This window comes from Cetorhinus maximus, chromosome 12 (assembly GCF_964194155.1).
Source record: "Cetorhinus maximus chromosome 12, sCetMax3.hap1.1, whole genome shotgun sequence".
Taxonomy (NCBI): Eukaryota; Metazoa; Chordata; class Chondrichthyes; order Lamniformes; family Cetorhinidae; genus Cetorhinus; species Cetorhinus maximus.
The window spans coordinates 68,601,740-68,617,949 of record NC_135890.1 but is presented as its reverse complement, the minus strand read 5'-3'; the positions used below and the strand labels follow the sequence as shown (position 1 = coordinate 68,617,949).

General features: G+C 46.1%; 1 protein-coding gene across 1 annotated transcript in view; it reads left to right on the top strand.

Annotated features, from left to right (window-relative positions):
• The first annotated feature begins 5,213 nt into the window (after positions 1 to 5,213).
• The window catches only part of LOC144687540 (glutathione S-transferase theta-1-like), a 28,708-nt gene continuing 17,711 nt past the window's right edge, over positions 5,214 to 16,210 (top strand). Inside the window, exons 1-3 of the mRNA XM_078553824.1 lie at positions 5,214 to 7,026; positions 9,953 to 10,040; positions 14,014 to 14,164. Of these exons, the coding sequence (XP_078409950.1) occupies positions 6,915 to 7,026; positions 9,953 to 10,040; positions 14,014 to 14,164 (351 nt within the window). The 5' untranslated portion in view covers positions 5,214 to 6,914. The remainder of the gene's footprint in view (positions 7,027 to 9,952; positions 10,041 to 14,013; positions 14,165 to 16,210) is intronic.

Genomic DNA, 16,210 nt, shown 5'->3' with positions numbered 1-16,210 from the left:
GTGGCTGAGAGTTGTCATGTCAGCCCTGAGGAAATTGGGCCCAACTGTGCTCAGGGTAATTTTTTAATTCATTCTCAGAATGTGAGTGTCGCTGGCTGGGCCAGCCTTTGTTATTTATCCCTAATTGCCCTTGAGAAGGTGATGGTGAGCTGCCTTCATGAACTGCTGCAGTCCATATGGTGTAGGTACACCCACAGCGCTGTTAGGGAGGGAGTTCCAGGATTTTGACCCAGTGAAGGAACAGCGATATATTCCCAAGTCAGGATGGTGAGTGACTTGGAGGGGAACTTGCAGGTGGCGGTGTTCCCATCTATCTGCTGCCCTTGTCCTTCTAGGAATGGATACTAAGATTTGGAATGGGTAATAATACTTTTGTCATGACAGCTGATCGTAGCCCTGAATTACTTATGGACATATTGAACTATTTAAGTAAGACTTGTGTTTTTTAAAAAGGACGCACAAGTAAAAGCTGGCTGGGACTGTAAAGTACCCACTTGCTGGAAAATTTCCATGTGGATTAAACTTGATTGACTAGTCCAGAGAGCATGGAATGCCACACCTAATAGGTGTCAAGGCTTTCTTCTGACAGAGACACTACAAAGGAAGAGATGCAATGCAAAAAAATTGGTTACATCTCATCAGAAAGCATCTCCTGTTGAGTTATATCCCAGACAGTGAACATGATGCGAGTTGAAAGAAAGCAGATTCAGGATGAAAGACATGTTTGTTTTTCCCTTCCCAGAATACACAAGAAAATTGGTTAAAAATCCAACTGCAACCCTGGTCCCTGTGTGCTAGTTCTGGTGTTCGAGTGTGTGCTGTGCTAGTGTGTGCTGTGAAGGTCACAGCTGAAGAACATTATCTAAGCATCCCTGCAGCTTGCAGGTAAGAAAGTCTTTCTCTGTTGATGGAGGCAAGTCACAAGTCAGCAAAGCCAGTCAAAAAGGAAACAGGACAACTCCTTCAGCCATGGTGTTAGAGGCAAGGTACTAGCATGGATAGAAGATTGGCTGTCTGGCAGGAGGCAGAGAGTGGGGATAAGGGGGTCCTTCTCAGGATGGCAGCCGGTGATTAGTGGTGTTCCACAGGGGTCAGTGTTGGGACCACAACTTTTCACTTTATACATTAATGATCTAGATGAAGGAACTGAGGGCATCCTGGCTAAGTTTGCAGATGATACAAAGATAGGTGGAGGGACAGGTAGTATTGAGGAGGTGGGGAGGCTGCAGAAGGATTTGGACAGGTTAGGAGAATGGGCAAAGAAGTGGCAGATGGAATACAACTTGGGGAAGTGTGAGGTCATGCACCTTGGTAAGAAGAATAGAGTCATAGACTATTTTCTAAATGGGGAGATAATTCAGAAATCTGGAGTGCAAAGGGGCTTGGGAGTCCTAGTCCAGGATTCTCTTAAGGTTAACTTGCAGGTTGAGTCGGTAGTTAGGAAGGCAAATGCAATGTTGGCATTTATGTTGAGAGGACTAGAATATAAAAGCAGGGATGTGCTGCTGAGGCTTTATAAGGCTCTGGTCAGACCACATTTAGAATATTGTGAGCAATTTTGGGCCCCGTATCTCAGGAAGGATGTGCTGGCCCTGGAGAGGGTCCAGAGGAGGTTCACGAGAACGATCTCAGGAATGAAAGGCTTAACATATGAGGAACGTTTGAGGACTCTGGGTCCATACTCGATGGAGTTTAAAAGGATGAGGGGGGATCTGATTGAAACTTACAGAATACTGAAAGGCCTGGATAGAGTGGACGTGGGGAAGATGTTTCCATTAGTAGGAGAGACTAGGACCCGAGGGCACAGCCTCAGAGTAAAGGGAAGACCTTTTAGAACAGAGATGAAGAGAAACTTCTTTAGCCAGAGAGTGGTGAATCTATGGAATTCATTGCCACAGAAGGCTGTGGAGGCCAGGTCATTGAGTGTATTTAAGACCGAGATAGATAGGTTCTTGATTGGTAAGGGGAACAGAGGTTAAGGGGAGAAGGCGGGAGAATGGGGTTGAGAAACTTATCAGCCATGATTGAATGGCGAAGCAGACTCGATGGGCTGAATGGCCTAATTTCTGCTCCTATGTCTTATGGTCTTATGGTCTAACCTGCATAACCAAGTGCCCCTAAACCAACTGCTCATCTACCAAAGTCAGCTCTACCGGAATCACCCAACTTCACGGCTGCAACATTTCACCATCTATCCCTCATGGACAAGCCAAAGTCTGATTTGTATATCTTTTTGTAACTTTGATTTTTGGACTCACTTCTCAGTTCCAATCTGTGTGTACGTGTGTTGCATTTTTATTATTTTTTTCGCACATTTTAGTAACTAATAAGCTCACTCTTTATTTGATGCAAGAAAGCCTGGTTAAATTGGCTCCTTTTAAAACATTAATACATTTGGACTAGGAAAAGTATCTATGAGGGAAGGGACACTTTTTAAATTAACTTTGTTGTGACCAACCGAGGAGATTGAATAAAGAAGAGGAGCAAGTTTCTCATCCAGGAGCATAACAATTTGGTATTTCTCATTTGGGATCATAACAAATTGAGGGATCTCCCCAGGGGACCGGTCATAACACTTGAGGTAGGGAATATAAATAGAGGTCTTGTGGTGCTGTGGGTAGTGTCCCTGCCTCTAAGCCAGAAGCCCCAGGTTCAAGTCCCACTCCAGGATATGATGGCCAAGGAAGGTGGATTCATAATACAGACAAACAGATCAATTATCAACCTGTAAACCCTTCCAACATATGCCAATGATAAGTGCAGGAGAGATTCATGGTCAGCCATGTGATGGAAAGACAATTGGAGCCTCTACCTTGACCATTGGACTACATTCTGGACCATTCTGAACTACAACATGCATGTAAAAGTGCATGCTGCCACAGAAACACGGGTCTTGCGAGGTAGGGGTGTGCACATGGCCAGATAGACAGCCGGTGTGTGGACTTGGCCCACACTGCAGCTGCTAGCACATGTGCAACTGCTCCTGGTGCCTTCTCTCTGGTCGACAGCAGCTGTTTGGATCTATCAAAGGCTGTGTTGTCTCGCACTGTTTTGGAACCTGCAATGTAAATGTTTCAATTAAAAATTCCAATGTTACAATTGAAATACATGTGTGTGTGTTGCCAGTAATACCATCCAGTGGCATTATACTGGGAATTCCATTGTAATGTAGTACATAGAAAAACATAATTTGCCAGCAACAATGCATCCCAGATCCCAATCTGTGATGGGATCACAATCTCAATGAGGTTATATGAGAGTGCTTAGGCTGCCTGCTTAGGCTAGATCCAGTGTGTTAAGGCTTTGTGCATAGAGATTCTACACAGCCTGCTTAATTCAACTAGATAATGGGTGTCTTAATTCCAGGGTCATCATTTTAAGTCCCACATTGGGTTATTAATATTTTCTTAAATATTTTAGTCAAAATACTTTTTATTGATTTTTACCAAAATGTCTCCTTAAAATAAACATTACAATCAATTCTCCACATTGGAAGTTGAGAATCTCATTTACTAAAATTTCCTGATTACGTATCTTCATCATTAACTGAATCATCGGAAGCATGTTTTACAGAGAGAACTGATACTAAATGATGGGTGGACAAGATACAAGAACTTGCAGCCCTTCGACCGCACCTTCCAAACCCATGGCTGGTATGGCAGGATTGCCCTATGAGGAAAGATTGAGGAGACTGGGCCTGTATTTTCTAGAGTTTAGGAGAATGAGCAGTGACCTCACTGAGACATACAACATTCTTACAGGGCTTGACAGGGTAGGTGTAGAAAGGGTTTTTCCCCTGGTTGGGGGGGTGGGGTCTGGAACCAGAGGACACAGGTTTGGCTAAGCGGTAGACCATTGAGGAGTGAGATGAGGAGGAATTTCTTCACTCGGAGTGTGGTGGATCTTTGGAATTCTCTACCCCAGAGGGCTATGGAGGTTCAGTCATTGATCATGTTCAAAGCAGACGTTGATAGATTTTTAGATACCAATGACATTAAGAGATATGTGGATAGTGCAGGAAATGGTTCTGAGGTAGAAGATCAGCCGTGATCTAGTTAAATGGCAGAGCAGGCTCGAGGGGCTGAATGGCCTACTCCTGTTCCTATGTTCTTATGTTCCTCCACCACCTCATAGGACAAGGGCCGCAGATGGACGGGAACTGGGGTTGCCAACTCTCGAAGTGACGTCATGGAAAGCTCCAGGAAGTGACATCATGGTAAGCTGAAGGTGTGGCATGAAAGCTGTTTAAAAACAAGTTGCATCACGTTTCAAAGTGGCTTCCTTGGAATCTTTCCGATATTTCAATGCAAGTAATGGAGTGAAGTGTAGAAGTGTCCAGGACAGGTACAATGAAATCAATATGCTCTATATTCAGGGAAATAAATATTCCTCTCAAACCTGTGAGTTCCTCTTCTACTCGAGAGTGGAGCATCTTCCCGGAATGAGTCAGTGCATCATAAGGTGGAACACAAACTCCATGCAGTAAAAGGCGGTGGGTTAATTTCAGCAGAGTGGCTGCTTGCTAACCCGGCTTCCTCTTTGTGTATGTGAGTGACAAATACCACAGGATGGGCAGCACCCTGGCATGCAGCTGTACACTGCTCCAGCCAGTGTCGACACCAGAACCTCCCCTGGAACGCGAATCCAGGGCTGGGGTGTTCCACTGCAGCACGTGGCCGAGGCTAGATTCCATTCCACTGGGGGGATGTCACTGCCACTCAAAACATAATGCATCATCTTGGAAATATTGTGCAAAACCCATAAACTATTTGGAAAACAGGGAATAAACCTATTCATTGTGACTTTATTTTCAAAGCACTCCACCCATTGCCTCAATGAATGAAACTGGAGGGACATCCCCCCCAGTCAGAAGCTTTTTCCCCCCAGCATCAAGCAAAGCACTGAGGACAGAGGCCCCACACTGCAGCGTCAGCTGCCTGCATTAAAGGTGGTGCAGACCAAACAAACACAGTGTTACGACTGGTCCCCAGAGGAGGTCCGCCAATTTGTTATGATCCCGGACGAGATACCCCAAATTGTTATGCTCCTGGGTGAGAAGGGATGAACTGGCTCCCCTCCTTTATTCAACCCCCTCGGGGTTGGTTGCAGCAAGGTTAATTTTGAAGGAATCCCTTCCCTCGTAGGTATCGTTTCCCAGTCCAAATGTATTTATGTTTTAAAAGGAGCCAATTTAACCAGGCTTTCTTGAGTCAAAGAAAGAGTGAGTTTATTGATTACTAAAACTTGAGGAAAAAATAATAAAAATGCAACATACACACACACACACACACACATTAGAAATGAGAAGTGAGCCCAGAAATAAAAGTTAGAAAGATGTAGAAATCTTTCTAGATGGAGTAGATGGCAAAACACTGTGGCTGTTAGCTTGGATGATTCCAGTAGAGCTGACTTTGGCAGTTGAGCAGTTGGTTTGGAGACACTTAGTTCTGCAGGTCAGCTGAAAGAAGTTGTCCTGTTTCCTTTCAACTGTGGCTTCACTGACTTGTGACTTGCTTCCAGCAGTCAGAGAGACTTTTTTTACCTGCAAGCACAAGGATGTCTAGTTGATGTTCTTCAGCTATGACCTTCACAGCACACCCTCGCACACTAGGCCTTGAATACCCAAACTAGCACACAGAACTATAGTGGCCATTGGCTTTTTAACCCCTTTTCTTGTGTATTCCTAGAAGGGAAAAAAAACAAACATGTCTTTCACCCAGATCTGCTTTCTTTTCAACCCAGATCATGTCCACAGTCTGGGAAATAACTCACAGTAGATGGTTCCTGTTAAAATGGTAATCAGCCTTCATTATCTTCACAAGGAGATTACAGTTCAGTTTTTATATTACATCTTTCCCTTTGACATGCCTCTGTCTGAAGTAGGCCTTGACACCTTTTTAGGTGCGACATTCCATTCTCTGGGCTAGTTTGTCAAGTGTAATCCACATAGGAATTTTCCAGCAATTGGTTACTTTACAGTCTCAGCCAGCTTTTGCTTGTATGTCCTTTTCTAAAAAACTCATATCTATTTAAAAGTTCCATATGTCCATCAGTAATTCTTGGCTCTGATCTGCTGACAACAGAAGAGCACTTGCCCTCGCTTCTCCTCACTTTCCCAGTTTCCCTCCATTTTCCCCACTTCCACCCACTTCCCCCATTTCCACCTGCTTCCCCTGTTACCCCCCACTTCCTTGAAATCTCCCATTTCCCCCCATTTCACCTGGTTTCTGCTAGTCCCTTCACCGCTGATATTGTGGCACATGATGACATCACTGTGCACCTGTGGATGCTGGACACTGACAAACAAGGAAACAGACATGTTCCAATCTCCTGGAATGCTTTCTTTGGCCACCAGGAGATTGATGTTGATTCCGGTAGATTGCTGGAGAGTTCCAGGAGAGTTGACAACCCAAATGAGAAGGTCACCACCTGTAAGTTCCCCTCCATGTCACACACCAACCTGACTTGGAAATATATTATCATTCCTGCACTGTCGCTGGGTCAAAATCTTGGAACTCCCTCCCTAACAGCACTGTTGGTGGACCTACACCACATGGACTGTAGTGGTTCAAGAAAGCAGCTCACCACCACCTTCTCAAGGTGGACCAGAGGTGGACTATAAATGCCAGTGATACTCACACCCCGTGAAAGAATAAATATAAAAAATGGTTAAGGATTGCACAGATGTAAAAATGGGTAACTTGAACTTTATTGTTAGTCTGCATCAAGCCAACTTGTTGGTTTTGATGCTGCCAGTTGCATATGCAGGAAGTGCTGCCCGTCCTGTTGCGGCACAAAGAAACACAGTATCTAACATAATAAAGTAGGCGGTGTTAAAATACCAGAGGGGCGGGGTTTGTCAATGTCTGTCCCGGATCCGTGCCTACCCGGTGTGTTCAGCGTTCAGTGCTCTCATGGCTCTCCAGCTATATGTTGATCTCGCTTCCCAGCCCTGTCGCTCTGTTTACATCTTCGTTGAGAAGAACAACATTCCATTCGAGCTCAAAGAGGTGCGGCTTATGATCGGTAAGAAACAGACACCGGAGAGAGGAGAGAGAAACTAGAGAGGAGACAGGGTGACAAACCAGAGAGAGCGTGAGAAACGAGAGAGAGAGAGACAAACAACAGAGGGAGGCTGAGAAACTAGAGAGAGAGAGAGGTTGAGAAACTAGAGAGAGACTGAGGAACCAGAGAGAGAGGACGAGAAACCAGGAGGGAGAAAGCAGAGAGAGAATGAGTGAGAAACCAAAATGAGAGAGAACCCAGAGAGAGAGACGCCAGGCAGAGAGAGTGAGAAACCAGCGAGAGATGGAAACCAGAAAGTGTGAGAAAAACCAGAAAAAGAGTGAGAAACCAGAGAGAGATTGTGAGAGTGTGTGTGAGAAACCAGAGAGAGATTGTGAGAGTGTGTGTGAGAAACCAGAGAGAGATTGTGAGAGTGTGTGTGAGAAACCAGGGAGAGATTGTGAGAGAGAGTGTGTGTGAGAAACCAGGGAGAGATTGTGAGAGAGTGTGTGTGAGAAACCAGAGAGAGATTGTGAGAGAGAGTGTGTGTGAGAAACCAGAGAGAGATTGTGAGAGAGAGTGTGTGTGAGAAACCAGAGAGAGATTGTGAGAGAGAGTGTGTGTGAGAAACCAGAGAGAGATTGTGAGAGAGTGTGTGTGAGAAACCAGAGAGAGATTGTGAGAGTGTGTGAGAAACCAGAGAGAGATTGTGAGAGAGTGTGTGTGTGAGAAACCAGAGAGAGATTGTGAGAGAGAGTGTGTGTGAGAAACCAGAGAGAGATTGTGAGAGAGTGTGTGTGAGAAACCAGAGAGAGATTGTGAGAGAGTGTGTATGAGAAACCAGAGAGAGATTGTGAGAGAGTGTGTGTGTGAGAAACCAGAGAGAGATTGTGAGAGAGAGTGTGTGTGAGAAACCAGAGAGAGATTGTGAGAGAGTGTGTGTGAGAAACCAGAGAGAGATTGTGAGAGAGTGTGTGTGAGAAACCAGAGAGAGATTGTGAGAGAGTGTGTGTGTGAGAAACCAAAGAGAGATTGTGAGAGAGAGTGTGTGTGAGAAACCAGAGAGAGATTGTGAGAGAGTGTGTGTGAGAAACCAGAGATTGTGAGAGAGTGTGTGTGAGAAACCAGAGAGAGATTGTGAGAGAGAGTGTGTGTGAGAAACCAGAGAGAGATTGTGAGAGAGTGTGTGTGAGAAACCAGAGAGAGATTGTGAGAGAGAGTGTGTGTGAGAAACCAGAGAGAGATTGTGAGAGAGAGTGTGTGTGAGAAACCAGAGAGAGATTGTGAGAGAGAGTGTGTGTGAGAAACCAGAGAGAGATTGTGAGAGAGAGTGTGTGTGAGAAACCAGAGAGAGATTGTGAGAGAGAGTGTGTGAGAAACCAGAGAGAGATTGTGAGAGAGAGTGTGTGAGAGAAACCAGAGAGAGATTGTGAGAGAGAGTGTGTGTGAGAAACCAGAGAGAGATTGTGAGAGAGAGTGTGTGTGAGAAACCAGAGAGAGATTGTGAGAGTGTGTGTGAGAAACCAGAGAGAGATTGTGAGAGAGAGTGTGTGTGAGAAACCAGAGAGAGATTGTGAGAGAGTGTGTGTGAGAAACCAGAGAGAGATTGTGAGAGAGAGTGTGTGTGAGAAACCAGAGAGAGATTGTGAGAGAGAGTGTGTGTGAGAAACCAGAGAGAGATTGTGAGAGAGAGTGTGTGTGAGAAACCAGAGAGAGATTGTGAGAGAGAGTGTGTGTGAGAAACCAGAGAGAGATTGTGAGAGAGAGTGTGTGTGAGAAACCAGAGAGATTGTGAGAGAGAGTGTGTGTGAGAAACCAGAGAGAGATTGTGAGAGAGTGTGTGTGTGAGAAACCAGAGAGAGATTGTGAGAGAGAGTGTGTGTGAGAAACCAGAGAGAGATTGTGAGAGTGTGTGTGAGAAACCAGAGAGAGATTGTGAGAGAGAGTGTGTGTGAGAAACCAGAGAGATTGTGAGAGAGTGTGTGTGAGAAACCAGAGAGAGATTGTGAGAGAGTGTGTGTGTGAGAAACCAGAGAGAGATTGTGAGAGAGAGTGTGTGTGAGAAACCAGAGAGAGATTGTGAGAGAGAGTGTGTGTGAGAAACCAGAGAGATTGTGAGAGAGTGTGTGAGAAACCAGAGAGAGATTGTGAGAGAGAGTGTGTGTGAGAAACCAGGGAGAGAGAGAGTGTGTGCATGTGAGAAACCAGGGAGAGAGAGGGAGAGAAAGTGTGTGTGAGAAACCAGGGAGAGAGAGAGAGTGAGTGTGAGAAACCAGAGAGAGAGAGTGTGTGTGTGTATGTGTGTGTGAGAAACCAGGGAGAGAGAAAGTAAGAAACCAAAGAGAGAGTGTGAGAAACCAGAGAGAAGAGAGAAAGTGTGAGAAACCAGAGAGAGTGAGAAACCAGAGAGTGTGTGAGAAACCAGAGAGAGTGTGTGTGTGAGAAACTAGAGAGAGAGAGAGAGAGAGTGAGAAACCAGAGAGAGTGTGTGTAAGAAACCAGAGAGAAGAGAGAAAGTGTGAGAAACCAGAGAGAGTGAGAAACCAGAGAGTGTGTGAGAAACCAGAGAGAGTGTGTGTGTGAGAAACTAGAGAGAGAGAGGGAGAGAGAGAGTGTGAGAAACCAGAGAGAGAGAGACCAGAGAGAGAAAAACCAGAAAGACAGTATGAGAAACCAGAGTGAGAACCAGAGAGAGAGGGAAACCAGAGAGAGAGAGAGTATGAGAATCCAGAGAGAGAGAAAGAGAGTGAGAAACCAGAGAGAGAGAGAGGGAAACCAGAGAGAGAGAAAGAGAGAGAGAGAATGAGAAACCAGAGAGAGAGAGTGAGAAACCAGAGAGAACAAGAGTGAAAGTGAGAAACCAGAGAGAGAAACCAGAGGAGGAGAGATGGAGAGCTTTCCAGAGGTGCTGTTGTTGTTTTCCTGATCAATGTGTCACTCCGTGCAGGAGAGCAACATTCCGAGGAATTTCAGAAAGTGAACCCACTGAGAAAGGTGCCAGCGATAAAGGATGGGGACTTTGCCCTGGCAGAGAGGTAAGCTGCACACGGGCACTAAGATCTTCATAGTAATGTCAGAAACCAGGTTGGCAGCTGGAGGCACAGTGGCATGAGAGTGGTGGAGCAGGGGCAATGGACTGACATTGTACCCTTCCTGCTGTGTCTGATTGCTGACCATCTGCTTTAAAATGGATGCAGTGCAACCATTACTGATCAGTTCAAAAAGCACAGCCTTTACTGAACCAAACAGACACAGCAGGAGCAACTCCCTTGTGGGTCTCTGTGCAATGAAAGACAGAAAGACTTGCATTTCTACAGCACTTGCCATGAGCTCAAGATGTCCCAAAATGCTTTACACCCAAGTGAGTATTTTTGAAGTGTAGTCACTGTTGTGATACAGGAAGCCAATTTGCTCTATTAACTATACTTCAAATAGTTTTAGGTTCCTTCACATTTACTTGAAAGCGCAGGTGGATCCACAGTTTAATACCACATTTGAGAGACAGCAGCTCCAACAGTGCAGCACTCCCTCAGTACTGACCCTCCGACAGTGCAGCACTCCCTCAGTGCTGACCCTCCGACAGTGCAGCACTCCCTCAGTACTGGCCCTCCGACAGTGCACTCTCCCACAGAAATGACCCTTCAACTGTGCAGCACACCCTAAGTACTGACCCTCCAACAAATGCAGCACACATTCAGCACTGAACCTCTGACAGTGCAGCACTCCCTCAGTACTGACCCTCCAATAGTTCAGTACTGACTCTGCAACAGTGCAGCACACCCTGAGTACTGACCCTCCGACAGTGCAGCACTCCCACATTTTTGCCCCTTCAACTGTGCAGCACTCTTTTAGTTCTGACCCACCGAGACAGCAACGCTCCCTCAGTACTGACTTGCCAACAATGCAGCACTCCCTCAGTGCTGACCCTCCCACTGTGCAATGCATCCTCAGGACCGACCTTCTGACAGAGCAGCACTCCCTCAGTAGTGACCCTCTGACAGTGTGGCACTCCCTCTGTACTCACCCACCAACACTGCAGCATTCCAACAGTATTAATCCTTCAACTGTGCGGCATTACCTCAGTACTAACTCTCTGACAGTGCAGCACTCCCTCAGTACTGACCCTCCGACAGTGCAGCACTCAGTACCGACCCTCCTACAGTGCAGCACTCCCTCAGTACGGACCCTCCAAAAGTGCAGCACTCCCTCAGTACTGATCCTCCAGCTGTGCTGCACTCCCTCAGTACTGACCCTCTGACAGTGTGGTACTCCCTCAGTACTGACCCTCTGACAGTGCGGCACTCCCTCAGTACTGACCCTCTGACAGTGCGGCACTCCCTCAGTACTGACCCTCTGACAGTGCAGCACTCCCTCAGTACTGACCCTCTGACAGTGCGGCACTCCCTCAATACTGATGTTCTGACAGCATGGTGCTCCCTCAGTACTGACCTTTCAAGCAGTGTGGCACTCCCTCGTGCTGACACTCCTATACTTCAGCGCTCCCTTAGTACTGATGCTCTGACACTGTGGCACTTCCTGAGTACTGACCCTCTGAAAGTGCGGTGCTCCCTCAGTACTGACCCTCTGACAGTGCGGTTCTCCCTCAGTACTGACCCTCTGACAGTGCAGTGCTCCCTCAGTACTGTACCTCTGATAGTGCGGTGCTCCCTCAATACTGTACCTCTGATAGTGCGGTGCTCCCTCAGTACTGTACCTCTGACAGCGAGGTGCTTCCTAAGTACTGACCCTCTGATAGTGTGGCGCTCCCTCAGTACTGACCCTTTGACAATGTGGCTCTCCCTCAGTACTGACCCTCTGACTGTGGACGTTCTCCCTCAGTACTGTACCTCTGACAGTGAGGTGCTCCCTCAGTACTGACCCTCTGACAGTATGGCGCTCCCTCAGTACTGACCCTCTGACAGTGCGGTGCTCCCTCAGTACTGACCCTCTGACAGTATGGCGCTCCCTCAGTACTGACCCTCTGACAGTGTGGTGCACCCTCAGTACTGACCCTCTGACAGTATGACACTCCCTCAGTACTGACCCTCTGACAGTATGGCACTCCCTCAGTACTGACCCTCTGACAGTATGGCACTCCCTCAGTACTGACCCTCTGACAGTATGGCACTCCCTCAGTACTGACCCTCTGACAGTATGGCACTCCCTCAGTACTGACCCTCTGACAGCGAGGTGCTCCCTCAGTACTGACCCTCTGACAGCGAGGTGCTCCCTCAGTATTGAGCTGGAGAACTAGCCTGGACTTTATCTCCATTTTCCAGAGTCAGGCTTGAACTCACAACCTGCTGATCCAGAGGCAAGAGTGGTACCAACTAAGGCAAACTAAAGATTCAGTTTGGGGCCCTTACATCTTACAAAACAAAGATACTAAATCCTCCTAGTCTGGTGTCAAATCCACTCCAGTTCAATGGGGAAAAATTTTACTTACAGTAGGTAATAGAAAAATGGTGAACACAATGGATGCGGTACCTGTTTGCAGGTGACCTTTCTCTGTATCTGCTCATGGGAATTCAGCCAGGGTACCTGCTCCAGTTCGCTATTCAATCAACAAGTCCTGAAGCTAGCTGTCCAGTCTGAAAGTGAGGCAAGGCAATCTTCAGGCTTGACCACAATGCATTGCCTGTTGAAGATCCCAACTCCATTAATTGTGCTGAAAATGGCCATTCGGGCTGCTCAGGAGAACAGAGAAGTAAGTTGGGAACAGAGAGAGTGCATTAATGTGAACATTGGGAGGCAATGGCTTGGATTTTGTAGTCAGCGGTGAATGATCAGTGCCAGCCATTCATTACACACACACTCACCCACAGATTTCCTGTGCACCTTTACATGGAAAGCCATTTCGGCGCTGAGTCATCTACCAGGGAATCGGGACCTGTGTGTATCTCCCTAACCAACAGATTAAAGGATGGTAACCAAGCAGCACAGAGTGTGAGCCAGGAATTTTCTGTAAGAATATTGAATTCAATGTTAAATCCAGTCCAGAAAGTGAAATAAAGAGAGGGAAAGAATGATGGGATTAAGAGGGAGATAAAAGAGCCAAAAAGTTTTTTTAAAATCATATTTTTTCAAATCTGCAATAATAGTTAAAATCTGAAGGAATAACTCTTCAGACTTAAAATTTGATTAACAGTGTCAGAGAGGTTGTTTGGCTATATTTAAGACAATCACAATCACTGTTAAAAGGGTGCTTACATTGGAATGGACAAGTTCTAACTACTTCCGGTGAGTTTAGTTGGTTAATTGGTTTTAGAAATGATATGTTTTCTTTATTCTTTCATTGGATGTGGGCATCGCTGGCAAAGCCAAGATTTGTTACCCACCCTTAATTGCCCTTGAACTGAACATTTTAGAGGACAGTTAAGAGTCAACCACATTGCTGTGGGTCTGGAGTGACCTGTAGGCCAGACTGGTTTACGGATGGCACATTTCCTCTGCTAAAGGACATTAGTGAACCAGATGTGTCTTTACAACAATGAATGCTAGTTTCGTGGTCACCATTCCTGAGACGAGCTTTTATATTCCAGATTTATTAGGTGAATGTAAACTGCACCAGCTGCAATGGTGGGATTTGAACCCATCTCCCCAGAACATAGCCTGGGCTTCTGGATTGCTAGTTCAGTGACATTACCAGTATTTCAGTGACTTATATCATGTGTGCCAGAGGATGGGAGAGGCTATTGACGTTCAATAGTATGAGGAAAGACTTGCAAAAGAACATTGTTCTTTTTACAACACAGTTTCTAGATCTATAGGATCAAATTCTGAATGCATGTGACAGGGTGTAGATGGAAGCAAACTGCTTCCGTTAGCTGAGGCGTTTAAAACAAGAGCCAAAGATACACGATTGAATGTTAGAGATTTCAGGCAGAGGGGCCTTGGATTAGGGACAAGAATGATGCAATGGAAAGTGACACTAACAGACCGTGATTCAGGCGGAGAGTGTCATTGACGGAGGGTGATGCTAATGGAGTAACTCTGTAATTCTTGCAGTGTGGCGATTCTGAAATATCTGGCATGTAAATATCAGACCCCTGACCACTGGTACCCGGCCAACCTCCAGAAACGGGCTCGAGTGGATGAATATCTAGCCTGGCAGCACACTGCACTGAGACTTCAAGCTGGGAAAATCTTCCTGATGAAGGTGAGGCGTTTTCAGCATCTTTTCGTAATGGGCAGAGCACAGATCATACTTAACCAGCCCGCACTTGCAAAACCTGAAACAAAACATCTATTAGATGGGATTCCGCAATTGGGCAGCACTTACTGAATAATCCTGAGTGCGCTAATCGCTCCCTCAACAACTAATTTAAGATAATCAGTCGAGCTCATAATGTGGCTCATTTATGCTTGCTAGAAGCAATATGCATTCGTATGCAGTGACCCACTCGCTGCAAAAGGAATATGTTCAAGCCTTGCATCTCATTTGAATTACCCAGAAGCTTGGGAATCCTATAGTTCCCTGTTGCTTTTTCCATGACAACACCTCAGCCAATCAGAGTCAACTTGTCAACCAATCAGCTCCCTTTTCTCCTGTAATATTATTATTGTGATTATTTGAAATTTGGTATTTTTGTGCTTGTCGTGATGAGTGCAAGATGAAAAGCCTCAGCAACATGTCTCTGCTTTTAGCATTATTCAAGTTCTGTATTACAAAATGCTTATCCTCATCTCTCGGGTTAAACACTCTACATGGTTTGTGTGTGAACGTAGGCCTGGGGATTATTCTCTCTTGGTCACTCCTGTGAGGTCTCGATGTCTCTTTGCTCTCTGAAAGAGTCAGTGTTTGATGAGTGTTGAACAACTGCTCTGAGACTGGTTTTCAGTGGAAGCTGCTCCATTATTTGGCCCAATTGGCTCTATTTTAAAACCAGGGCTAATGTCAAACACCAGGAGCCCTTTATGAGGACCTCACACGGTGTTGAAGTCACAGATGTAAGAGAACTCAAGCCTTCCCTTCCCTTTCAGACCTGACCTCGTGCCACCCAATTGCTGTCACCCAGCAATGGTGCCCATACAGTGCTCACCTCTGGAGGATTTGCCTCCTCCAATAGCACTCGCAATGGCTGAGCAACTTTGGACAGCTTTTTTGCTGTTGGACGACGCCTCACACTCAGCCCAACCCCAGCCTACCCCACCCACTCAGTTGGTAGCACCCTCACCTCTGGTCACAAAGTCAAGGGTTCAAATTCAACCCCAGGGACCCGAGCACAAAATCAAGGCTGACACTCCAGGAAGTGCTACACTGCCAGGAATGCCGTCTTTCATTAAACTGAGGTCTCATAATTACCAGACAATCTGTTTTAGTGATAATGATTTAAGTGGCAGTTATGGGCCAGGACAATGGGGACAATTCCCCTGTATGACTGCAAATAGTGTCACAGGATCTGCTACACCCACCAGAGAGAACAGACGAGGCCTCGATTTAACATCTCATCTGAAAGATGGCACATATGACAGTGCTGCACTAACCTCAGGACTCCACTGGAGTGTCAGTGTAGATTATGAGCTCAAGACTTTGGAATGGGATTTGAACTCAGAGGTGAGAGTGTCACCTGCTAAGATCCAGCTGTCAATGAAACCAGTGCTTGAAACCTCCTCCTCCTTCAGGTCCCATCCCCGAAGAGGGTATTGGCAGCCATGGACTTCTATTGGATTGGTCCATGTTTATGCTTGCAGTATGGCTGACCAGGAAACTCTCCTGCTCTTACTACCTGCCATCAAGCATATTGGAAGGTTTTACAGGCTGATAATCAACCTGTTTGGCCACGTTATGAACAAACCTTCCATGGTCATCAAGCCCTGAAGTGGGACTTGAACCTAGAGCTTCTGGTCCAGAGGTAGGGAGACTACCCACTGCATCACAGTCTCTGGAACAAAGATGGGAAATTTGAAGGAGGGGTGTCAGTTCGAAATGGCAGCATTTCTGTTTTATTTCTGTGAGACATGAAACATTTGGGGCAGAAAATGTGGAAAGCAGTGAAGGCACAAGAACAAAATTGGAATTTGGGGACAGAAACAAACTGAATTCAGGCTCAGACAACAAGAATTTGCTTTATCTAGCGCCATTAATGGAGTAGCATCCTAAGATGTCTCACGGGAGGGTTATCAAACAACATCAGACTGAGCAGAAGGAGATATGAGGGCAGATAACCCTCTTGGTCAAAGAGGCAGGTTTTAAGGGTTGCCT